This window comes from Hippocampus guttulatus, chromosome 1, assembly GCF_054856545.1.
Source record: "Hippocampus guttulatus isolate MCC_2025c chromosome 1, RoL_Hgut_1.0, whole genome shotgun sequence".
In the NCBI taxonomy this organism is placed as follows: Eukaryota; Metazoa; Chordata; class Actinopteri; order Syngnathiformes; family Syngnathidae; genus Hippocampus; species Hippocampus guttulatus.
Genome location: NC_141261.1, coordinates 27,116,265 through 27,140,837, shown reverse-complemented (window position 1 = coordinate 27,140,837; position 24,573 = coordinate 27,116,265). Strand labels below are relative to the sequence as shown.

Genomic DNA, 24,573 nt, shown 5'->3' with positions numbered 1-24,573 from the left:
GAAAAGAAAAGTGACGTTTATAGCCGCTGCTGTAAATTGAGGTTTGAAGAAAAAAAATCACATTAACCAGGTAAATGTTGTTATTGGTTATTATCTTGTATACTGTATATACAGTAGAATATACATTGGTCAATTCAATAGTCCTTCAACCAAGCTTCTTTTTTAAGAGTTCAATATAAACTGCTCCAAAAAATAACGGAACCACTTGGAGTTGCATTGTGTTGTTTAGGTGTTCCCTTTTTTGGAGCAGTATATTTTGTTATGATGCTCCCAATAGCAGTTGACTGATTCCACGCTGCAGTTTTTTTTTTAAAATACAACCCCCCCCCCCCCCCCCCCCAAAACATAGTGTTATCACTACATGTCAAAAAGGGTTTTGTGGCTGCAGGTATGTTGGTGTGTGTGTGTGTGTGTGTGTGTTTTTCCTGTGGTTCAATGGCTAAAATGGAGTATTGAAGGTGTGTGTGCAATTTCAACAAACAGCACTTGACATTAAAACTGGTTTGATGTCAAATTTTATAAAAACAATTATCACAGGTGGATCAGTTCATTCACATTTACGGGAAAAATATTCTCGTTGAAAATGTTTGCTGGAGTGAGCAGTGAACACACAGGGTTTTATTTTCATTGACAGCGCATCTGCAGTGGGGTGCAAATGTCGGCAGATCCTGATTTTCCAATCAGCAAGCACAAGGCTCTCTGCACGTTGTTGCCAATTTGGCAGACCTGTTTGTGCCCTCGCTGGCCTTTCCGGCACAGCGAGGGAGTGTCCTCAGAGATGTGGCTGGCAGAGTTACAATTTGGTGGCAGAGAGCTGATCTAAAATTATGCCTGCTCAGACCATGTCAAAATACTGGCGCAAAGTAGACAACTGGTCCAAAGTCATTTTGGTGAATTTGATGCAGGCTGACAGTTACTGAGCTCCACGGACATATTTGAGTCGTCAGCGGTTCTCACCAGCTCTCTCTGAATACCCGCTGACATTGTCTGTTGCCACACCTCGGCTGGATCAGAAACAATGCTCCGCTCAGGCACGGATCGCTGGGATTATGCAACGTCTTCTTCCGCATAGATAGTCTCTATTCATTTCCCGCACATTAAAAGGGGAGGAGACGATTTGCTTTCAAATGGTGGCGACTTGAGTCAACTGTAAACACTCCCACAACGGTCCAGCCCTCCCTCTCACAGAACACCAAGGCCGTGCTGGTCTGCGTCTAACCTGCATCCACATAGACTTCGACCACATACTGCGCAGGACCTATGCTATTCACAAAAATGGAACCCTGAATGCTCTAATCTAACACTTGGACTGCACTTAGAATGCAACCCTTTGATGTCAGAACTACACAGGGGATGTCAAAGCAAGCGGGCATTTTTCAGGTGATCACTTGTAGGGCAAAGTCATTTGAATCAATGGTTAAGGAGAAATACACAAGAAAACCAACTGCATAATTATTTCTTCAAAATGCAACGTCAAAATGAATGCTGAAACGCTTTAAACATTGTTGTGTATGTTGCCATGTGCAATACCCTGATTCCTAACTTCAAATGTAATAGCTAAATCGTCAAAGGGAAGCAGACATCAATGACTTTGTCCCACACAATCCATTTGTTAGTTGACTTTCTAAATCTAAAAATTCCGAAAGGAAATAAGGTAGAACAATATATGAAAATGATGATCAATTTGTTGTCCTGCGTCAATGTAATGACCAAGTATTACTGCTTGATTTACTTTTGCTGTAAGTCATGAGCATGAAGCGCGGGTCGACAATTTTTTCATATTTGTTGAAAGAGTGATTATGACTTAACGGTAGAACAAGACACCGACGGGCACGCTCGTTGTGGGCACAAAATGAAACTTGAAAGCGATAACAGAGCATTTTGGTAACATTGCATCACAAATGAAGTGGTGTGCCCACTTGTGCATCTCCGATACGTTGTTTTCTCTCAGGTGTGCTTGTTGATTGCAAAGATAATTTGAGGCCTGATTTTGTTAGATTTTTTCTAATAGATCATTCCTCTCAGGAAAAACTCTGAACTTTTTTAAACAAATCTGACAAAGAGCGTTGTCGTTTAAAAAAAAAAAGTTTTTTGAAACTTCAAATTCCCCCTTTAAAAGAGTGACTTTTCAGGCTCAACAGCTGATTGGAGAGCACCTTGTTGGACTTAGGACAACCTTAGGACAGCTACTGTGTAAAACATAAAATATAGGATGGATAAAATAAATATTTGAACATTATTATGTGCTTTGTTTGTCCTTTTGTAAACTCACCGTCTGGCACATGCTCGTCAATAGAGTGACGGTTTAAAATATGTTTGCAAATAGGCTTAGTGTTCTTTACGCGGGAACCATTGAACATAAGGACATTGTGCAATATCCACTGATGGTCATCCTCATTTCAAGAAAATATGATGAGGAACCACTTGAGGTGAGGGGAAAGCGCATCTGCCGCAGAGATAACAGCTTAAGCCGATCTCCGCCACGCTGATCGCGATTGATTGTGACTCGCAGGGGGACATCAGTAACTGCTGTCACAACATCAGGGAGCAGGAAAAAAAGGAGGATGGCGTCCATAGAACAGGAGGAAGTAGAGTGGTGAGGATATCAAAAGGAGTCCTCAGCAGGTAGGGCTGACACATATGAAGCAGACGCCAAACGGTGCCAACCTGGCGATCGACTGCTTCTCTGACAGTCACAGGGAAGAGAACCCTCATTATTGCTGCTTCTTTTGCCCTTTCTCCAATCTAGAGAACGAGGCGGTATACGATCCAGCATCCAAATGTGATCCAGTGACTTGTCCAGCTCAGCTCTGACCACTTCTGAATGGTGTGATGGCTTGTGTCATCCTGTCAGAAGAACAGAAGAGCAAAAAAAAGAAAGAAATTAAAAACTGTCCATCCATTCAGACATTTCCTGTAGATGAGCTTGCCCTTCGCCGTCCCATGCAGAGGATCTGAATAATGCAATTTCCTGTGGACCATGTGACTTGTGAATATTCCAATTATTTTAGAGGGACAACAGGACTGGGTGAAAACCTCTGGACATGACTAAAGTGTGAATTCAAAGTTTGATTTAAATGTATTCATTTTTATTTTTTCAGGAGGGAAAACCCACAAAATAGAACCGGCGTCCTATTCCATCATTCCTAGCTGCGGTATGGCCTGCTTTGAACACTCAAATTTTTTCAAAGTAAACACTTCGGGCCTCGGGCGCGACACCCAGCCAAGGGCATCCCGGGGGCGGCCGAGAAGCAGGGCCTGGGACAGACGGTGGCTCGCCGGTGGGCCAGTGTTTAGCGCGTCGACCTCACAGTGCAGAGGGACCGGGTTCAATTCCAGCTCCGGCCTCCCTGTGTGGAGTTTGCATGTTCTCCCCGGGCCTGCGTGGGTTTTCTCCGGGTACCCGGGTTTCCTCCCACATTCCAAAAACATGCATGACAGGCTGATTGAACACTCTAAATTGTCCCTAGGTGTAATTGTGAGCATGAATGGTTGTTCATCTCTGTGTGCGCTTGGATTGGCTGGCAACCAGTTCAGGGTGTTCCCCGCCTACTGCCTGAAGTCGGCTGGGATAGGCTCCAGCAGCCCCCGCGACCCTTGTGAGGATAAGTGGATCGGAAAATGGATGGATGGATGGATTTTTATTTTTTTTGAAAGAATTTAAACTTAATGTATAGTTGGAATAAGGAATGACATCATGTGTTACAATATATAACATTTCTAAAAGAACATTTTAGGAAGTGGGGCAGGAAATAAATGCTTTACAGTCTCCTAAATTGCATTTATTCAATATGCAATCAGATCAATATGCAGTCAACTTTGTTTGATTAAAAACAAAAATTTTATCGTTAATTCTATGGTGTCTTTTCACCCAACTTTATTTCCTGGGGACGCTTAAATGTCAGCGATTGGGTGGGATGGCCCAATTACATTCAAATAGATGACGAGCTCACCTCATCTTCTTCCATGTAGTCCACGCTGGAATTGAACACTGAACCCAGGTACGTCAGATGGACTGTTGCCAGGGTGCTGAATGCTACATTGATCATGTACACCCAAAGTGCCTGAAGAGGACGAGGCAACAACGGAAGCATCATGTCAGAGCAATGTGTGTGTGTGTGTGTGTGTGTGTGTTAGAGTGTGTACATAGACACACACATATACACATTTTTATTTACATAGTGCTTTCATAACAGCTGCATCTGTAATAAAGGGCATTACAGAACATTTAACATACTGTAGAATCATACAACAGAACACACAACAGTAATACAATCTATATTTAATGCCTGTTGTGCTTCCATGCAGGAAGCTTTGTGTTTGCAGAGATCATTCTTCTCCCTTCTTGCTGCTCAGGATTTGTCTAACTCTAAGCAATCCTGCATAACAGCTTTTTTTCCCCCTCTCGGCATCCTGCCAGACACACTAAATTCTACATTATATCACTTGACAAGGTCCGGCAGACCGTTGAGGCTGCCGCATTTAAACCGCTGCAGATGGAGTTTGCTCGAGAATGAAAGCACAAACATTCCTACATTAGTTCTGATGGAGGATTCCTTTTTCATGTCGTTCCAAGTGAAAAAAACGGTTTGTTTTTTTTGGAGCATAACCATCACTATCTTACAGCCCAAATTCTTTAAGGTAAGTCCAAATGAATAATTAATACAATGAAGATGATGGTACATTCAACATTGATTAAACCTTGCAGCTTGGACCAGGGTTTCTGACATGCTTACAAATGATGGCGCAACTTCAACTGAAAGTGACACCAACACCACTTAATCCCCAACAAACTAATCAAATGATTACCATTTGTTGAATTGATACATGTTTGATGCTGACAATGTTTCCTCATGGTTTCCTCCCACATTCCAGAAATATGCATGGCAGGTTAATGGATCACTATAAATTGTCCCTGGGTGAGAGTGTGAGGTGGTTGTTCGTCTATGTGTGCCCTGCAATTGGCTGGCAACCAGTTAAGGGTGCATCCTGCCTACTGCCCGAAGACGGCTGGGATAGGCTCCAGCATGCCCGCCACCCTCCAGAAGATAAACGCATGAGAAAATGGATGGATGGATGGATTGAAGTTTATTGTCAAACTAAACATGAAAAAAAAAATCACCTTGTATATTTAAAACAATCATATCACTCTGCCATCTTAATGCTCATACTGACATGGAATGGAAAACAATTCGCATGCTAATATCTATGAGGTGATGTGTTGTCAGCCTTCAAGTAATTTGAACCCAAAAAGGTGCAACAACAAATGTAAACAACTAATACAACAATACTCACGGGCATATATTCTTTATTTCTGTGATGAACGACTAACATTACGGCTGAAGGGTTGTGACCCCTCTCTCCGCGTATATCTGCAAATGTGTACAATACTGCCCTCAGGTGGTCTTTTTACATTATTATTTTTAATTCCATTTAATGATGTCTTACTTGATGTTTTTATAAAGTATGAAAATATTTTGGAGTGCTCTCTTCCTGATCAGAAAACATAACAATTTTGTTTTATGGGGAAGGCTGTAGCGGATTATTGGCATTATCATTAATTTCAACGAAGAAAGAGTTTCTGAGATCTGAGTCTTTGGAGAAACAAGCGTGGTCACACAACAAATTTGACTTGTATCTCAAGGTCGCACTGTACGATTGTAGTCCTTTCAAAAATTGTACCGGGACATTAATTAAGATCAAAAAGGTTTAAACATACAAGGTATCGGGTAAAACTGGTTCATTTTTTTCAGATTTTTTTTTTATATCTGAAAAATATAATGTAAATTTCTTATCCCTATTCCTATTCGTGTTTAATAGTATTTCCTCTAAACCTGGAGATCTGATGAAAACACAAGTGGCATTGGTGAGACAGACTGATACCAACAGTGTGTACCTGCAATCAGGTCGATCGTTATGGATAACGGACAAAAGGAAAAAAAAACTAACCCAAAAGTAACAGTCAGACATGTCTAACAAAGGTCCAGCAGTGAGCTCGGGAAGGATGCGAGACTCAGCAAACTGTTCATGCACAGTAATCAAAGATCCACAGAGAAAAAAAAAAAGAGAAAAAAAGCGACGGGGTGATTCACCTTTTTGTTCTGGTGGGTGCAGTTTGGCTGACATTTCTTGGACAGAACACAGGCATTGAACATGGCTGCCAGTCTCTTCCGCAGCACTGACACAAAAAAAAAAAAAAAAAAACAGACCGGGACCGAGACATTAACATAGCTTCCTCCCAGCGATGAAAGATAAATGTGCATAGAAATGGAGCGTAATGGCCATTACTACAAAGCTAAGTGTGGAAAAGCCATGTTAGAGCAGAAGTGTCAAACTCATTTGAGCTCAGGGGCCACATTCAGTCCAATTTTTTCTCAAGTGGGCCAGACCACTTGGTTTATTTGTGACCTAATATGCTATAAATAAAGAACACTCCAAAAACGCTAATAATTGCATGTACAATTGTAAAAGATTCACATTTATTAATTATTCTCTTGTTGCAAATCTCATTTTAAATCATTTGACTAATCAGAGGTGTGCAATTTCAACAATATTAGAAATCAATTTTTCATGGATGCAGATCACATTGGATCTGTTGACTGTATGCACTTTTTATATATACGGACATGATACGGTCTGGAAATCATTTTAAATGTGCGTCCATGTCCGCATCCATCTGGAAATGTTGACATCCTCAACTGACTCATCACACCATACAAACTCAAAGGGGAACGATTAAGAAAGGGGTTGTCCCTCTGCCTTGAGCGTTGCTTCTATACATATTGCACAAATCCTGTCCAGAGTTGGGGGTCCACCAAACCGAGCTCTTTTGAACTGAATCTGTGGACTGATCTTTTGCGGTATTCAAACTCTTCAAATATTTCTCCAGGAGGTTTTCGTTTCCTCAGAATTGCATTTTTCACAATTTCCGAGAGTCATTTAGAAAGTGGTCAGTTGTCGTTGAAGTAGTTGTCAGTGTGCTATCGAGTGGACAAAATAATATCAACAGTTACGTTTACTGAAAGACTGTAGTTCATGTGTTCTATCGCCACGGGCTGTATTGCACCCCATGATGACCCGCGGGCCTTACGTTTGACACATTTGCGCCGGAAAGACTCTCACCGTGCTCAGTATAGGTGATGAAGCCAAGAGACACGAGCACGGCACCCAGATGGAAACTCAAACCCTATCAGACACAACCAAAAGTCAACTTGTTACTCAGATTTAGAGGAAGGCAGCGCGCAGTGTGACTGCTTTGTTACTCACGTGCAGAAGGGCACTGGCTGCGTACGTCAGCATGACGGCGGAGAAAGTCCCAAATTTGAGAGCACTCTGAAATACATCTACAAAATACAAATCTCTGTTTTTTTTTTCAGCCTTCCATGCAATAGAAAATACAGGTATAAGCGCTTTAAGGTAGCAATGAACTCAAGTTCATCACTTCACCACAAGCAGCAGTTTGGCAAATCTTCAAAAGAGAGGTTTCAAGCTGTTCATAGCAACATCATAAGAATTCCCCAAAATTAGAAAAACGCCACCGCAATGAATTCATCATGATGCATAAACTGTTCAATTCTTTTCATTCCATCTACCCGGTAATTATTTTACAAATATGTTTTAAAAAACTCAAATATTAGAGAGCGTTATTTACCCTATTTAAAAACCACAAAACTCAAACACACTTTTGATGTTTTTTGGGGGGGTCAACTGGAATAGATTAATGACATTTCTTATCAGTCCTTTGTGTTTGCGGACTTTTACTGGTGTATCTCAAGACATCAGCGCATGAACATTCCAACTCACAGGTGTGCAGAAAGCGTGACATAGGCAGATTCCACGAGGTGACCACCTCCACCATCGAGCGGGGAAACTCGATGTTCAGCGGCTTGGACACCGTCAGATCCCTACGAAGCACAGGCGTCTTTTAATGTGCGGAAAATGCGTGCCATGCTGCCCGCTGCGACGCTTTCAATTTACAGACCATTTGATGTTGTCTTTCTCCTCTGTGAAGCCGGCTCCGGCCAGAATGGTTGTGGTCTCGCTCAAATAAGCAACAAAATAGTTGCTAAAGTGGAAAGACACCGTGTTCTCATAAGCCAGCAACCACCTGGGCCAAAAAAAAGGACATATTTTGGTTTTAGGCTCACTTCCAATCTGACTTAAAAGTATCATTTTTAAGTCCATCCATCCATCCATCCATTTTCCGAACCGCTTGATCCTCACTAGGGTCGCGGGGGGTGCTGGAGCCTATCCCAGCCGTCTTCGGGCAGTAGGCGGGGGGACACCCTGAATCGGTTGCCAGCCAATCGCAGGGCACACAGAGACGAACAACCATTCACGCCCACACTCACACCTAGGGACAATTTTAGAGCATCCAATCAGCCTGCCATGCATGTTTTTGGAATGTGGGAGGAAACCGGAGCACCCGGAGAAAACCCACGCAGGCCCGGGGAGAACATGCAAACTCCACACAGGGAGGCCGGAGCTGGAATTGAACCCGGTACCTCTGCACTGCGAAGCCGACGTGCTAACCACTGGACTACCGGGCCGCCTGTTCATTTTTAAGTCAACTGAGAAAACTTCCTTGGTCTTAAACATCTCCAAAGAGAGCATAAGTGTAGAAAATGCAATGCAGCTAGCATCTAAGCAAAAGTGCAAATGTAGCCATATTGGCAAGTACAATAAGGGTTTATGAACGTACAAAAAGGTAGAACAGGGGTCACCAACCTGTTTCAAACTGAGACCTGCTTATTGGGTACTGGTTAATTCGAAGGGCTACGAGTTTGAATTATGCTGCAGAAATGTTTTCAAATTACCTTTAATAATGTTGATTTTGTTATTGTAATATATTATTACTAATAATTAATGGTATTCATTCACATCGATCATGTACATGATTCCTCACAATAAAGATAAATAATAATTTTTCTATGAAACTCTGCCAACGTTTACATTTTTGAACAATCCTAGATAACCACAATGTCCAATCACTGCTAAGGTATTTTCAGAATAGGAGCACAGGCTACTCATGTGATCCTTGGGGGCTACCTGGTGCCCATGGACACCATTTTGGTGATCCCTACTGAAGGACAGAGCAATCCTCACAGCGATGTACAGTTCAAGCAGTGCAATACACCCATCTAGGATGAATACAGGATATGAAAAATATGAAGCATGTAAGGCCCGCAGCACACTGAGTGATGCTGCCAAATGTGACTAAAGTGGATCACTGCAAAGATGTGGAAATGTGAGGATAAGGCAAGAGTCTGATATTTTGAGAGGCTAATGGCAATGTTCGATCGGTGCATTCAGTGACAGCGGCCGCACGTTATGGCGGCAGAGACTCTCCTCGCTTTGTTTTTGAGCCTCGGGTACATACCGTATATAATTACCGTACTGTATATCCTTCAAGTCAGTGATTCTCGAAGTGTGGTAAAAGTACCCTTGGTGGTACTTGGGCTTCCTCTATTGGTAGGTAAAGTAATCACTGAATTAAATGATGAAATTGCATCTTACAGTGGCTTAAACTTTGTTTTCGCCCATCACAGTGCATTTTTTTAAATACACTTCAGTTGTATTTAATTTTAAGAACATTTTGTTCTACTCAAGAAATGAGAAAACTAATATTGTGTCAGTATTTTTCCGCTATCTCTCTAAGGGCAATGTTCAAACTACATGATGTTTCAGTGGCTTACAAAATTATTAAATTTACTTTTGAGGAATATACATCACTGTATTTCAATTTGGATCATTCTAAATAGGATGAATGTAATGCAACAAGTACAGTAGTTGTCGTGGTATAGGGCAGTGTGTAAATGCACAATCCAACGACATACTTACGTTGCCAGTGAACCTCTGAGCAGAAATAGAACAAGAGAGAAGGTTATCGTTTTTAGTAAACGGTGTAGCAAAAACCAAGTATGCATTCCCATGAAAGTTCATGTTCATCGATAACAAATCACCTGATTTTCCTTCTCTTTTTGCTGTGAAAACACACAAGGTAAACAGATGTGTGATGATATTAAACTACAAACAAGAGTGCAAACCCACATGCCTCTGTATCCCATTCACCTCCTTAGCAGCTTGTCTCCATAGACAGGAATGAAATAGGGGAAGAGGTAAGGTGCCACACAGTTGGAGAGAACCAGGCAGACCTGACTCTTAACCCAGCTTAAAGACACTTTGAACAACCAAGACAGGCTCTGAGGATTAAAAGAAAAAGATACAGAATACAACATTTGCATTCTTACTGAGCAGATATTGCATCGCTCATACCATCTTCCGTCCGTCTAAAGCCTCTTTGTAGCTATTGAAACTGATCCACGGTCCGAAGATGACTGTTCCCACGTAGTAGATATAACCCATGAATTCGATGGGAGAGGGTACGCCGGTCACGACGCCTCTGTCCAGATCGAAGGCCAGAGAGATGGCTTTCATGGCCACCACCATCTGTGAACCTGGGCAAATGCGGCAACACTTGGAACGGGCCTTGAATAATCAACGCAAAAAAGGACGGCTGTGCGGCTTACCTCTCATCTTGTGCCAGTTGGTGGTGTCCATCATGTGCAGTTCTCTGGCCAAATCAAGCACAACACGGCTCGGTTTGAACGGGGGGTGATTTATTGAAACTGCTTATTATACCACTGCAATATTAGATTCGGAAGAATTTACACTAAACAAACGTTAATTATTAACTAGGCACGGGCCAGTTATCGGTTTCAAGGTACACAAGGTTTCAAAGGGAAACTAAACACAAAACTGGCTTGTCCATCTGCTCTGTTGCAAACTTCAAATGCTGATTGTTGTGCTGAGGCTGGAATAGAGGATGAAGACCTTGTTTGTGCAAGTATCTCTTACAAGTGGAATAGTGTACCAGAACTCCAGTGTCTGCCAGAACTTCCTAAAGGGATTGTGCAGTCAAATGTGGGTTTTGATTTGCTTTTCTCAGAATCCTGCGGGCTGTTCTGTCTGACACTATTCTTGGTTATTGCTTTAACTTCCATTGTTCCCGATGACTGCCATTTTTAATTAGATTCCAAACAGAGGATATTCATTCATTCATTCATTCTCCGAACCGCTTAATCCTCACTAGGGTCGCGGGGGGGTGCCGGAGCCTATCCCAGCCGTCTTCGGGCAACAGGCGGGGGACACCCTGAACCGGTTGTCAGCCAATCGCAGGGCACACAGAGACGAACAACCATGCGCGCTCACACTCACACCTAGGGACAATTTAGTGTGATCAATCAGCCTGCCATGCATGTTTTTGGAACGTGGGAGGAAACCGGAGCACCCGGAGAAAACCCACGCAGGCCCGGGGAGAACATGCAAACTCCACACAGGGAGGCCGGAGCTGGAATTGAACCCGGTACCTCTGCACTGTGAAGTCGACGTGCTAACCACTGGACCACCGGGCCGCCCATGATGTATTTAGTTGAAGTGTTTTATGTTTTTTTGACATTATTACTTTGGTCGTGCAGTCAAGTCAGCGTTTATATTTTGCAAGGTGTTTGTTATCAGAAATAACTGCTGAGATGGGCAGTCACAACCACAAACGTAAATCTATTATGGCATGAATACTTCTCAAATAGTGTCAGTCAGCACGGAACGTTATTACCTTGAATTGAATTTCATTATCATGTGCAAGTGGTCAAAATGTTGTTATGTATATTTAATACTGACACTGACAGTGAGAGGTGGCAAAATGAGTGGTTAGACTGAACTACCGGGCCACCAGAGAGGATATTGGCATTTGAAAAAACTTTGCTATCTTCTTACAGCCTTCTACAGCTTTGCGAGGATCAACTATTTTCTGTTTCAGTGTTCTAGTCAACTGCTTAGAAGAAACAGTGACGCTGATTGTTGAGGCAAGGTCAAAAGATACTGGACGTTTAAAACCTTTGACATTGACATCATCTGGTCTTCCCAGATGATTGTAAACAATCTATGACGCCGTCAGGTGAGGTCTTCGCTTTCCAAAAGGGGGTGGTGTGTGCTACAAACTCTCTAGGGTGCCCAAACCTTTGCAGACACCATTATTTTGTTTTCTGTTATTTTGAAGGTGGAAATGAAATAAAATCGAAGTTTTTGTTGACATCTTATAAGAAGTCTCATCGGTAATTTGATGCTTTTTGGAGATTTTTCCATTTTTCCTTGGCTTCTTTATGCAGATTAATTTTTTGGGGGGGTGTTCAAACTATCGCTCCCCACTGTATATACATCTTACTGTGTACTGTATATATAAAGGTCACCGACTTCCCGAAACGAAGCAGAGGTTGGTTTTTTTTTCTTTTCCAAACTGCAGCCTTTGTGATTTAAAAGTTGCATTCGACAACATTGTGATGTTGAATTTGATTAATTTTTCATGCCTACTGTCAAGTACGTCATACGCCAGTGATGTTCTTACCCCAGCATCAGATAGATGAGCACAGTTATAGAGAGAAAAGTGCCTCGCATGGTCGAGTGGCGACACAGGAAGAGGAAAAGGTAGCAGAGCAGACTCAGGAGGACCACCCAGATCATGTGCAGTTCAAAGAACAGGTAGAGGATGTAGAATCCGCCTGCCACTGTGGCCAGATGCTTCAAAATGGAGGGGAAGCCTGTCACAGAAAAGGAGAACGAGATGAAAGTGACCACTTGGGGTATGCTGGGACTGAAGGGACACAAAAGTACTCACTCAACATCCAGAGGAGGCGACACAGCAGGCAGATTACCAGCAGCTGCCACACCTGCTCCAGGCCCTGGTGGGCTGTCGGTAGCAGACAGCCGTGAGTGAGCTCCTGGAAGAACTTCTGGCGGCTGAACGTGCCCATCGCTGCCAATCTGAAATGGCAAAGGGCTGCTCAACGCCTGCAGGTTCCTTTCTTCCCTCCAATTTTGCTGCTGTAGATTGCGAATTTCTCCATTGTGAGACAAATAAAGGTTTTCTTATTCTTATTCACCAATTCCATATACAAGCAGGGCTGCAGAATCAGAATCAGCTTTATTGTCATTGTATTACATACAACGAAATTTGGGTGCCACTCCTAAGTGCATTTCGTAAAAAAATAAAATAACGGTTTAATAAATACAAAACAATTTATTACAAAAGCTATCCAATATTTTATTTATCAAGTATCCGATTGAAATTTCCATCAAAATTGTGTGAGAGCTTGACCAACAAACAGTTCTAACAGCATACAACTGATTTAAGAAGTTCAAAGAAACAAGCAAGATTTTTGGGGCACCGGGTGATATCTACTTATCAATTTCATGTTACTGATTCTGACTAAAAACAAACGAGAGTCTGTGAACATTTTTTTACAAATCATACAAGTAGTCCCCAACAGTTTGTTTACAGATACAACATTCATAATTAATAAAATCTCCTCAAATTTTGCATCTAATGAAGACTGTATTCTGTGCACATCCGTGGCGTTATGGCGCGTTAACAAAGGCTAACTGTAGCCTATGTGGCCGTGAAAGAAAATATGAATCCTTCCGGCACGGTACCATGACACAGATGTGACATACCCAAGTGGGTTACTTGAACGCCTCAGTGTGCAGCGAGTGCAGGGCACGTTGTGGCTCCGCAATGCAGTGAACAGTCGGGACGAGTTGACTCAGATTCTCGCGAGCGACCTCCGCGAATGCAACACAAACAAGAGGACGTCCAAAATTACGTCGCCCGTCACCCAAAGCGCAATGTGACAATTATCGTCAGAACCTGGAGAAGTCCGAGCTAACCTTTCTCCAACCACTGAGTAGGATTTATACTTCAGCGTCGACCCCCCACAGAGCCCCGCACGCAAATAGCTGCTAATGTGTCGCCGTGCGCTACTCAGTTTGTGTACAGAAAAGAACCTTACCCTTCGTTGAGCAGCAGCCGCGGACTCCTTCCTGCTTTCCCGCCGGTTTAGAGTCACTTTGCCACGCGAGTTTTACTGTCCACTCGGTCCAGATGATGCTGAGAATTCGATGACGCGCAGCATCAGAACCAAAGGCCGTCAACGCAGCCACGGGAAGACGCGTGCACCAATCGGTGAGCTGGCCTGCAAGTGATGGCCAATCAGGACAGCGAGTGACAGCTTTCTTAGCCAATCACATCTCGCGTGCAAGCATCCTGGCTCCTTTCCACCAATAGAATGCGGATAGAGTGCAGAGAGCTCAGGAAACGCTCATCTGGCTGTGGCAACTGGAGCCAAATAAACCATGAAATTACCTTTACAAGAGAAACGTGGTTCAGCCACATAACCATAACCTTTCATTTTCCAAATTAAGTGGGTCACCATTAGAATCATGATGCTGTAGTGTAGGTCTACACAGTTGCAAATTACAATAATCCAATAATGAGACATCCATCCATTTTTTAGAGGTCTTATCCCATCTAGGAAGACGAGTGACCCTAATCTTGTTTACATTGTGTCATTTCTGCAAAAGTATTCAAACCCCGACCACTGGCTTGGACAACGGCAGCAAACTTCAACCCATGAGGTCACCGTCAAGTCATTATGGTTTACTTGCAGTGGAAGTCAGTTGGTGGCGCTAAAGTACTATTAAGTTGGTTTGCCAACTGACAACAAACCGCACAGAAGAAAAAGAACATGGCCATGACATTAGCCATGTCTTGTGCTTGCATTTTTCATTGGAAGGTGTGTCAGTAAGACAGTAAAATAATGCTGAGATCAAATTTATTTATTAAAAACGAATTTTTGGTGTTTTAGTGGGGTGGAGAGATCGTTTCAGTGTTTTTAAGATACTAGCTTGGTGACGGAACGAATTCCACGCAGCATTCAAGGCAGCATTCATTGGTGACTACTGACTGTGTAAATGATTTATGTTCATTTTTGAACATCCCCCAAGGATTCATTTAAATTTACACCCATGATAGTCAAGAAGTCAATTTACAATGACAGCTTCAACTGACATAAGATGCCAAAGATTATTCAAAAACACCCTGGAAACGTTTGTTTGGAAAGGGTTGTAAAACTGTAAATTGAATCGACAACTAATTGATTATCAAATTGAAAACTATATTGACAATTGCTTAGTCGTTTGGGGACATTGTATCAAATTTGCTATTATTAAAATAAATGTGACAGTGGGTCCAGAGGTCCAGGTTCGATACCAGGCGCTTACCTTCCTGTGTGGAGTTTGCGTGTTCTCCCCATGCCTGCGTGGGTTTTCTCCGGACACTCCAGTTTTCTCGCACATTCCAATAACGTGTGGCAGGCTAATGGAACACTCTAAATTGTCCCTAGGTGTTGTTGTGAGTGTGAACGGTTGTTTGTCTCTGTGTGACTTGTGATTGGCTGGCAACCAGTTCAGGGTGTCCTCCGCCAGTTTAGGGTGTCCCCTGCTGGTTGCCTGAACACAGCTGGGAGAAACTCCAGCACGCCTGCAACCCCACTCACAATCACACTTACAGACAATTTAAGAGTGGTCAATTAACTTACCGCCCATATTTTTGGAATGTGGAAGAAAACCGGAGTACAGTACCCGGAGAAAACCCACCCAAGCACGGCGAGAACATGCAAACTCCACACAGGAAGATGGGAGCCCGGAATCGAAACCTGCACCTCTGTACTGTGATGCGGATGTGCGAACCAGTCAAGCACGGGTCTACCCTACATTAAGTAGTAATGAAACCTAATTGCAGCAACTACCTATTAGGAGGGCATTGAAAAGAGGAAAAAGAGGTTAAAACTAATTTTATTTCAATTATTTATGAGAACTGGGTCATACTTGCCATTACCAAGGGGGGAATACAGCCTTTGTCCAAACATAAAAGGCAGAATCTTTTAGATTAAGATTCGGTTTGTGTCAGTGCCAGATGACGAACAAGAATTATGAGCAGTCAGTCACATCAATTTAAAGTAGCAGCATTAAAATATACTCGTTGTGTATTGTGACGTTTGTCCGGAACAGTCCAGTAAATTGAGTTAAATTTTGGTTAGAGAACAATCTGCAGGTCATAAGCAGTTGGTTCCTTTACTTCTGGTTCCTCATTTGGCTCCTCATTTGACACGTCTGAAGCGGAATCCGGGAACGTCTCCGGTGGCTCCTTTTTGACATCAATCTCATTCGAGACATCGTTTCCCTTGCTCAAAATATACTCGTAGTTTCTTTGAACCTCGAAAAATGCTGAGGTGAGGCACTGTGGCGAAAACATCCTTAGTGCTGGGGGCAACTTTGGCAGAGCATGCATGACGACTTCAGATTTCTCAACTTTTTGTGGCTCGGGAGCTGTGACGTCAGAGGGTTCGGCTTCGCGATGAATGGGAACAGAAGGAGGGGGGGCCATCTCAGGTAAAAGATCTGACGCTTGGGGTTTGCAATTTTGATCAACGGAGTCTCTTAGCATGGGGATGAAAGCCCAGGAGGTGTGGAAGTCTTCGAGCTGTTCCACAACCTCACCCGGTTCAAGTTCATAATCCGACTCGGTGACGGGACAAACGTCGTCGGACTCGCTCGCGATGACCGGCTGAGCCACCAAGAGTGCGCGTCTGTGAAGCTGACAGAACAGCACGCCGCACGTCTGACACTTCCTGACGTCTCTGACGTGGAGCAGTTTGTGGCGCTTCAAGTGGTGGCGGTCGCCGAACACTCGATCGCAAATGTTGCACGGAAAGGTAGGCTCGTCACACTCCGCCAAAACTCCGGCGGCGATCTTCTCCTGAGCGCCGTTGTCGGAAGGAGACCTCTGTCCTTCGTGCTGAAGTTTATGTTTGACCAACTGTGCAATCGTGGAGAAGTTTTCACTGCATAGCTCACACAGATAAGCGCCCGATGGAGCGACGATGTGCTTGAGGAGCACCACAGGGCTGGTTTTTCCCAGTTTCAAGAAGGGAGGTGGAGTTTTCTTAAAAGAGGCGGAGGGTGTTTCTTTCATTTCGGTGTCCTTGGTCGATGTGTCTTCTGTCTGCAAAACACACAAAGGAATTACTGATGACAAAAGATGGGGCTTCTTATCAAGCAGTTTCAGACCTATTTTGAAAAGGCTCTAATAATGTACAATGGTGACTTTAGAGATGTGTTTAATTTGCTCTGTGATCATGCTCGTAATTCAATGCACTCACATCTCCAAATTTCTTTCCCCATTAGAATGAATGGAAATAATTAGACTTGAATATCACTTTATTGTTTAATTTAGAAGTAATTTAGTAATATTTTCCTCAAACCAATTTAGCTGCATATGCCCCGAAATGTAATCTCAGAAAAAGCGGTAATCTCTCAGTGATAATTTTACAGTTTACCGGCAGCGAGTCCCAGGAACTCGCTGATCAGAAAAGTATGAGTGCCATTATGGATTAAGAGAGTCCCAAATTTCGAATTCTGAAAGGGTCTACTTATTCAGTTGCATATGATAATAACACAAACAACAACTGTTGTTGTTTGTGTTATGGTTGCCAGCCATGTGTTGTTTGTGTGACGTACAATGATAAACAAATGCTGCAAAAATTTAAATAATTCAGGAGCAGGCCTGAGGATTTCGGAAATTCATTGTAACCGTTTTTCGGTTCTGTCGGATTACCCAATGGGAAACCACGGTAACTAATGTTGGGTTCCGTAAACGTTCATCATGGGAACCCATTTTTCTATTTTGACTGATATTGATAATCAAGAATTCTGACACTCAAAAGTATAATGTTTCAAGGGTCAATGTTTGAAAACGATGCATTAACAATGAACATTACATCAGCAGCGGTGTACTCCAGTTTTATTCCAAATAATAAATGGATCAAAAACTGGTGTACTCATGTGGCATCATCAGAGTCTTTTTTTCCAATCTCACTGCAAAGATTAATTGACTGGTAATCATTAATACAGGTAAGTATTGATGTGGCTTGACATCCTCTTCCCAAAATGATGCATGTGTAATCTAGGATCAATTTGACGAAAGAATTTAACACACGTCATCATGAGATCTACCAACAGTTAACATTAGCATTACTAAACCTTGAGACGAATGTTTTATTCATAAAGTTACCATGCTACAAACAGTAAATTACAGAATAAGCAATACTGTTTCATAATATTTTTCATAACGATTAGCCTACAAATCTAATGACCAACTTGCCTCGTAATCGAGCCTCTTGTCGTATCTTGCTCTCGTGTTCTGTGCATACATTCCAGGTGAGTTTAGTGATACGCCCTTTGGACGATTCAAACGAAAAATCAGACAAGCATTCCCATTTCTTAAATGTCGTAATTAGTAGACCTTTGTGAGTTTTTTTCGCCGCCATCTAAAACTTTCATCCGCGCGATTCCTCAGTTTGCGGACTAAAATAGCAACCCGCATGCGCACATAACGTCATCTGTTGTGTCCCCCCCAACACTGAAAACAAAACAAAACGAAAGTACCGTGAAATCCTCAGGCTTGCCGTAGTTTTTTTTGTTTGTTTATTTGTTTTGACTGAAAAATTTCCTTGCGTCCCAAAAACGCACATTATTTGGAACTGTGCATCCCGTGGGAAAATTATGCGTCTAGGACGCGGGACGCAGAGGTAACGAGAGGGCTGAATCTCTAACCATTCTCTGAGTACTACTATTATTACCACTACCACTAATTCTACATTAATTAATACCTTCAAGTTCACAGTAATAATAATTAAATAAATCAACCATGATTTTAAACTACGGTATGTATTATCAATATTCATTATTCCAAACATGAGAAAGCATTCAGCAAACACAACTGGAATCGAGCAAAAGGACTCCAAATCCCAACGGCCAAACCCGGAAGTGAACTGCCGACATTATTGACTCCAGCTGTAACGCAAATGACTTGGTTCAAACAAACATTCTAGTGCGACCGCACAAACGTGACGACTGTGCAAAAATAACGAAATAAATGACACCACAGTTACAGAAGGGCTTTACACGCTATTTAAACTGCCGATCGCGAACGGAACGAACCGTGATTGAAACTAACTGTGATGCCGCTCTTTACACGTTGTACTGTCAGTGGCAGCCCCGCCCTTCTTAAAGCGCCAGGTAAAGTCATCAACGTGGGTTTTCCTGGATGGATTTGTTTGATTTCTTTATGATTTTTGCGGTCCTCTGGCCCACTTTATACCTGTGGACGAAGGATTAGAGGCTCTAATCCCTCGTTGTGTCCGAGGACCGGCAACCGGAGGCCAAGGCCAAGGACCAAGGACCGCCCTTCGGTCCTCGAGCCGGTCCTCGAGGCCAAGGACCGGCTCGAGGAACACATCACTGCAAGTGACACGCACAAAAGTATCGCGATGTCCTGCAACATTGTTTACGGAGGTAAATATGGTCCAGTGTGTAGGGGCTCATCTTTTTATCATCCTATATCAGCAGAGGAGCAATGTGGGTGGAAGTAGAAATATTTGGGGGAAATCAAGTGACCCTTTTCAATTTCTTCATTTAACGGAGACATCATAAAGATAATGTCAACTCATGGAGACGTCTACTAAAGATGGTGTGACGTCATCGTTTGCGTGACTGAATTCTATCACCACAAACGTCCACTTTGTTTCCCTTTTCAAGTGGGATTGAATTAAAGTCAAACGGAAAGTCAACTCTCTAACTCAAAACAACGCAGATTCATAGACAATTATTGTCAGTAGTCTCCCTCTCCAGTCAAAGCAATAAATAAATAAAAATAATAATCATAAAGACAGCATGTATTGTATGTGGGGTCACTCGTATACAAGGCACCACTTTAACTTGGCCATTTTACCTTTGCGCATGCTGCGGTCTGGGCCTCTTGTGAAGCTTGGCTTTGAGTCATTTCCATCGACGGCTGCTGAACCGCAGGCTCCTCATCTTTGGTCGGTGCTTCCTTGAACTCCTCTTTGGTGTCTTTGTTTTTACTGTGAGGCCACTGGCATTTTCTGCTTCCTCTGACAATCCTTAAAAAAATATCGCAAGGAAGAAATTTGGTTAAGGTTAATTAGCACATGTGTGCAATGGATGGACATTAGGAAGAAATGGTCAAACGTGTAATGCTTAAACACAATGACAACAGAAATTGCAATTGCAAAATGAAATGAGCATTAATGATGAAATAAAAAGGTTGGTTAATAGCGCAGTACACCGAAGCAGCATCGAACATCAATCAAACAAAAATTTTCTCGGCTGCTTACCTTCGTGTGAGTCGCAGATGAGCTGGAGTCTTTATCAGTGAAAGAGGCAGGTCACCAGTGAATGAAAAAGGTCTACATAGTCCTGTCCAAATGCCAGGTTTTTGGAATACAAAGAAAATCTTTCAAAACGTTTTGCATCATTAATGTAAACTATAACCTCTTCAATTAATTTTCTTTTAATCTTTAAAAGAGGGATGTAAACCTCAGCAATTGAGCTGAAGTGGTGGCACAAGTGCGCAGACCAACTTCACACTGGTGATGGGCTGTGTTCAAAATTAACCAGTGACATTCAAACTCTTGTTAAATGTGAGTCTGTGCAGAACTACCACCAATTAAAGTGAATCTGATAACTCCAAATCAAAGTTCCCATGTTCTAGTGGGCTTTTCCCAACATTTTTCTAGTCACAGTCACAGAGAACCTCCACCGCATCAGAGGGATTTCATTGCTGAATGGTAACAGAAGAATGGTAAAAAAAGTATTTGTAGGGCAACAGATATACCATGGGATCGTCAACACAGCCAAGTGGAGAAAATATGGCACAACAGTGACATTACCAAGAACTTGACATCTCTCCGATATCGATGAAAAGACCAGAAGAAAAGAAAACTGCAAAGAGAGGCTGCCAAGAGACCGACAGCAACATTGAAAGAACTGCAGAAACTGCTGGCAAGGACATGCTGTTTAGTACATGTGACAACATGTACTAAACATCGTGTTCTGATAAAGAAGAACATAAATTTTCAGCCACATTTTGTCGAAACACATTTGAAATCTCCTGAACGCATAAGGGTTTTCAATTTTCTTATGGTCATATGAAACCAGGGTTGAACTTATCGGCCATAATTCCAAAAGGTATGTTTGGCACAAACACAACACTGCAAAAGAACATCCAACTGTCCCTACAGTGATGCATGCCGGTGGCTGCATCATGAACAGGGGCTGGTTTTCTGCAGCTGGAACCAGGAAATTAGTCAAAAAGGAGGGAATTATGAACAGTTAGCACAGAGCCTTCATTCAATAGCGCAAAAAAAAAAAAAAAAGCAATCAGTAAGTCACAGAGAACGTTATTCATGGTTATTTAGAGGCATTTAAATAGTGGCAGGTGTGTGCTGACTCCCATTGAACGTGAGCGGTCAATTCTCAACACAAACAACCACATTACAGTATATCCATTGTCTATTCTTATTTCCCCTCTCTAAAAGGTTTATTTCTTGATCTTTTTTGTTTTACTTGAGATGCATCATTACAGGTCACATTACTAATATAAAAACATTTCAGTTTCAGAAAATGTATCTAACCGCGACCCTGCTGAGGATAAACGGTGTTGAAAATGGATGGTTGATGGAAAATGTATTTCTACGTGTGGTGCAAGCAAGGTTAAAAAAGGATTTATCTTGGTGTGACTTTATACATGAAAAAAATTAGCATTTGGACCGGGATGTGTAGACTTTTTATTGGACTATTCAAAGCAGTGATTCTCCAAGTGTGGTATGAGTAGCACTAGAGGTAATCGAATCATTTCATGTTTTTCTTTTCCTTTATTTAAGGCCATTGGTAATGTTAAAACAGTGCATAATGTTACTGCGGCTTACACTGATATGAAATATACTTTTTAGAAATAAGACCACTCACTGTTTTCTTTCCTTTTTTTTTTTTAAATGAAGACTTTGGCCTTCTCCATGACTTACCACTTTTTTATTTTGGTCAGTAGAGTGGGACGAGGAAATTCAATTTTTTTTAGGACGTACTTTATGTGAACATTTTTGACAACGATTGATTTAGTGTCTTCACTGAATCGAACACGCATATTTTTAGAATGTAGAAGGAAAGTGGAGAACAGAAAATGTTAAATTGAACGGTGATTCGAACCCTGAATCTCGAGCTGTGAGGCAGACGTGCTAACCAAACGGGGCACCATGCTGCCAGCCTCGAACAATGTAGACCGTAGTTGAGATACTGTGACATTAGTGTTAAAACATTTCTTTCATGCTTACACACTACAACAATTCATGTGCGTGCGTCGTTTTTAAAAAATCATTAAAGGACGAGGTGGACAATGTGTACTTAGCAAAGGTAAAATTGAGAGTTTGTGAGAATTTACATAACAACGGATTTGTTATGCTGTAACAACTGTTAGCTCACAGCTCAAACGTTGTAAATAGAACGTCAACACGGTTACAAGCAGTCCTCGTGTAAATCAAGCTAAAAAGGTTGCGAAATGAAGAAGCGGGATTTCTCTTGCCTTCTGCTGTGGTACTTGGGGCGCGGGCTGCTCTTCATGTTTGCAAACACTGAAGGCACAAAGTCGGGATTGTCTTGATCCATGGACGCTTGTCCTGCAAACGCACGCGCGTTCTGTAAACATCCTTCGCGACTTTTCAGGCGACAAACGAGCAAGAAAGTCAACCAAAAGAAAAAACGAACCGTGTTGAGTATTACCTGATATGAAATGAGCGCCACAAATGCGAGCATTTTCTTTGAGCTCCTCCGCGCTGCCATTCACTTGTTGGAGCACTTTGAGCCACAAACGCCGCCGGTTGGCCTGAAACGGTCGGTATTCCGTTGGCAATCTGAAGAATTTCAGTTTGCCACCGGAAGAATGGCTATTTGGACAACCGAGCACGCAACAAGCGTACATTTTACTTGAAATGCACATTAGCTTCGGATCAGGAAGTATGTAGTGGAAGTGCCTTGTCGGCTTCCGTTGCCGGCAGCGCGCATTTCCACCGGAAATTAGCGTCGGCTAATGTTAGCTCGGAGGGAAACGACTTACAACGAATATTTGCAGTAATGTGGTTCTATTTTGTTAAGACAATCACAACGTTGTGAAGATAAGTCATTGTATGTTACGACAACTAAATAAAATTCCCAACCGTAGCCGTATGTGAAACAGAACGCTCTCCGCCAGGCCTCCTCGGGTGGAAGGATTAGTTTTGTGTTTTTCCCCCTAGCACACCGGCATAACGTTATATACACTCATAAAGAATTCACTTTGGAGCAGAACTGACAAAAGTAGGAGTGATATAACATATAAGACCCCCTGGGGACCACCAAAAAGCAAAGACCTTGTCGATGGATAGGCATACAGTATATAAATGTGCGTGCGAATCACCCAATTTATGTCACATTTGGCAGAAGCATTGAATAATGTATACCGTAATTCAGATTATTTTAAGTATTTGGAAAATGAGTTTACTCACCAGAGGAGCGTATGTCAACTCTAAATTCGGGAAATGTTTTCAGAGATTTCTAATGCACATACTTGGTCGAGAGGAAAATTTCAAAGTGATGGATAAAACTAAGATATGTTGTATGACATTAGTAGTGGTGAAAGACAGTGGTCTGCAACCTGCGGGTCTCTATGACTTTGGAAAATAAATAACACGTGTGTAACTTTCAATTATTATTGTTTATTTTTCAAATGCAATTTAAAATTTGAAGATTATGGGGCTTTTGCCCATAAAAAATAGATTTTTAAATGTTTACGTTTTTTGGTCGATGTGCAACACCTGGCACCATAAATCGGAGAATTTCTGTAGAAAACACTAAATGTTTGTAGCTGCATGCTACATCAACTACAGGGTGTCCATGAAGTCTCTTTCCAATTTATAAAAATGATCACAAAGGATCCGATTTGTTTTATTTTAATCAGTTTTTTAAACTTTTTATTCACATTAAAATTTTGTGTTTCAGATACTCTGTTGATGGAAGAGAAAGTGAAGCCCTATAAAATGGCTTCTCTTCAAGAAAACGCATGACATGTACCCTGTTTTATTGAGAAAAATTCGGATGTTCAGTTTCAATGAAACTACAGAACTAAGTCGGGAAGCGATCCACCGTCTCGTCCTTTAATTCGTGCATGGCACAAGAAATTTATGAAGACAGGGAGAGTGTTGGATAAAGGGAGTTAAAATATTTCAATTTGTGAAAATAAAGGTGATGTCTACCGCCCTGATTCGCAGACGCTGCATCTTGAGGTCCAGGAGCAAAAACAAACAAACAAACAAACCAGACACTATTAGAGGTACCGAGAACTTTTCCGTTGCTGGAATGTTGTCCCGCTGAGCGTTAGGCAAGCCCCCTCGCTGCCCATCTTTAAAACTCGTCTTAAAACTAATTTTTATTCTTTAACTTGGACTCAGGATGAGACTTGATTTAATTTCTGACTGTTTTTGAGATTTCCACTGTCTTGGTTATTAACTGATCTTTTTGTTTGTTGTTGTATGAATTATTTTTGTACGGCACTTTGGTGGTTGTTTTTAAAGTGTTCTATAAATACAGCTGAGTTGTCAAAGGCATCAGGAAAACATCAAGGGCACATGAAACCAAAAATTCTCTTTCAATCCAAGGCTCCATTCAGTGTCTGTACGTAACCAGTAGAGGACGCTACTGCTCAGTGTTAATATTCTCAATGGTCTCTAAATCTAGCAAGGCAAAGTTGATGAAAAGGATTTTTTTTTAACTATGTCTTATTACCCCGCA

At 42.0% G+C, this 24,573-nt stretch overlaps 2 protein-coding genes across 2 annotated transcripts; both read right to left on the bottom strand.

The window, feature by feature from the left end:
- Positions 1-498: 498 nt before the first annotated feature.
- On the bottom strand, positions 499-13,983 carry LOC147211218 (protein-serine O-palmitoleoyltransferase porcupine-like). The gene is made up of 15 exons (XM_086123777.1): positions 13,845-13,983; positions 12,674-12,819; positions 12,404-12,596; positions 10,530-10,573; positions 10,276-10,457; positions 10,072-10,202; positions 9,963-9,983; positions 9,841-9,855; positions 7,982-8,107; positions 7,804-7,904; positions 7,267-7,343; positions 7,123-7,186; positions 6,093-6,178; positions 3,954-4,064; positions 499-2,847 (listed from the first exon to the last, which is right to left on the bottom strand). The coding sequence occupies exons 2-15, from the start codon at positions 12,807-12,809 to the stop codon at positions 2,746-2,748; spliced, it is 1,389 nt and encodes a 462-aa protein (XP_085979903.1). The 5' UTR covers positions 12,810-12,819; positions 13,845-13,983; the 3' UTR covers positions 499-2,745.
- Positions 13,984-15,671: 1,688 nt separating this feature from the next.
- On the bottom strand, positions 15,672-22,782 carry LOC147211217 (uncharacterized). The gene is made up of 4 exons (XM_086123765.1): positions 22,531-22,782; positions 22,334-22,427; positions 19,685-19,856; positions 15,672-16,897 (listed from the first exon to the last, which is right to left on the bottom strand). The coding sequence occupies exons 1-4, from the start codon at positions 22,745-22,747 to the stop codon at positions 15,929-15,931; spliced, it is 1,452 nt and encodes a 483-aa protein (XP_085979891.1). The 5' UTR covers positions 22,748-22,782; the 3' UTR covers positions 15,672-15,928.
- Between the last annotated feature and the right edge of the window lie 1,791 nt (positions 22,783-24,573).

Bases quoted from the DNA above. Each gene is read 5' to 3' on its own strand.
- LOC147211217 (XM_086123765.1), bottom strand. From the start codon at position 22,747: ATGTGCATTTCAAGTAAAATGTACGCTTGTTGCGTGCTCGGTTGTCCA. The intron at 19,857-22,333 runs GCAAGAGAAATC...TATTTTTTTAAG, and splicing joins CCCAAGTACCACAGCAGAAG to GATTGTCAGAGGAAGCAGAA. The intron at 16,898-19,684 runs GTAAAATGGCCA...TGTGTTTTGCAG, and splicing joins AGACCGCAGCATGCGCAAAG to ACAGAAGACACATCGACCAA.
- LOC147211218 (XM_086123777.1), bottom strand. From the start codon at position 12,809: ATGGGCACGTTCAGCCGCCAGAAGTTCTTCCAGGAGCTCACTCACGGC. The intron at 10,203-10,275 runs GTATGAGCGATG...TTTAATCCTCAG, and splicing joins CTTTAGACGGACGGAAGATG to AGCCTGTCTTGGTTGTTCAA. The intron at 7,905-7,981 runs GTCTGTAAATTG...TGTGCTTCGTAG, and splicing joins GAGAAAGACAACATCAAATG to GGATCTGACGGTGTCCAAGC.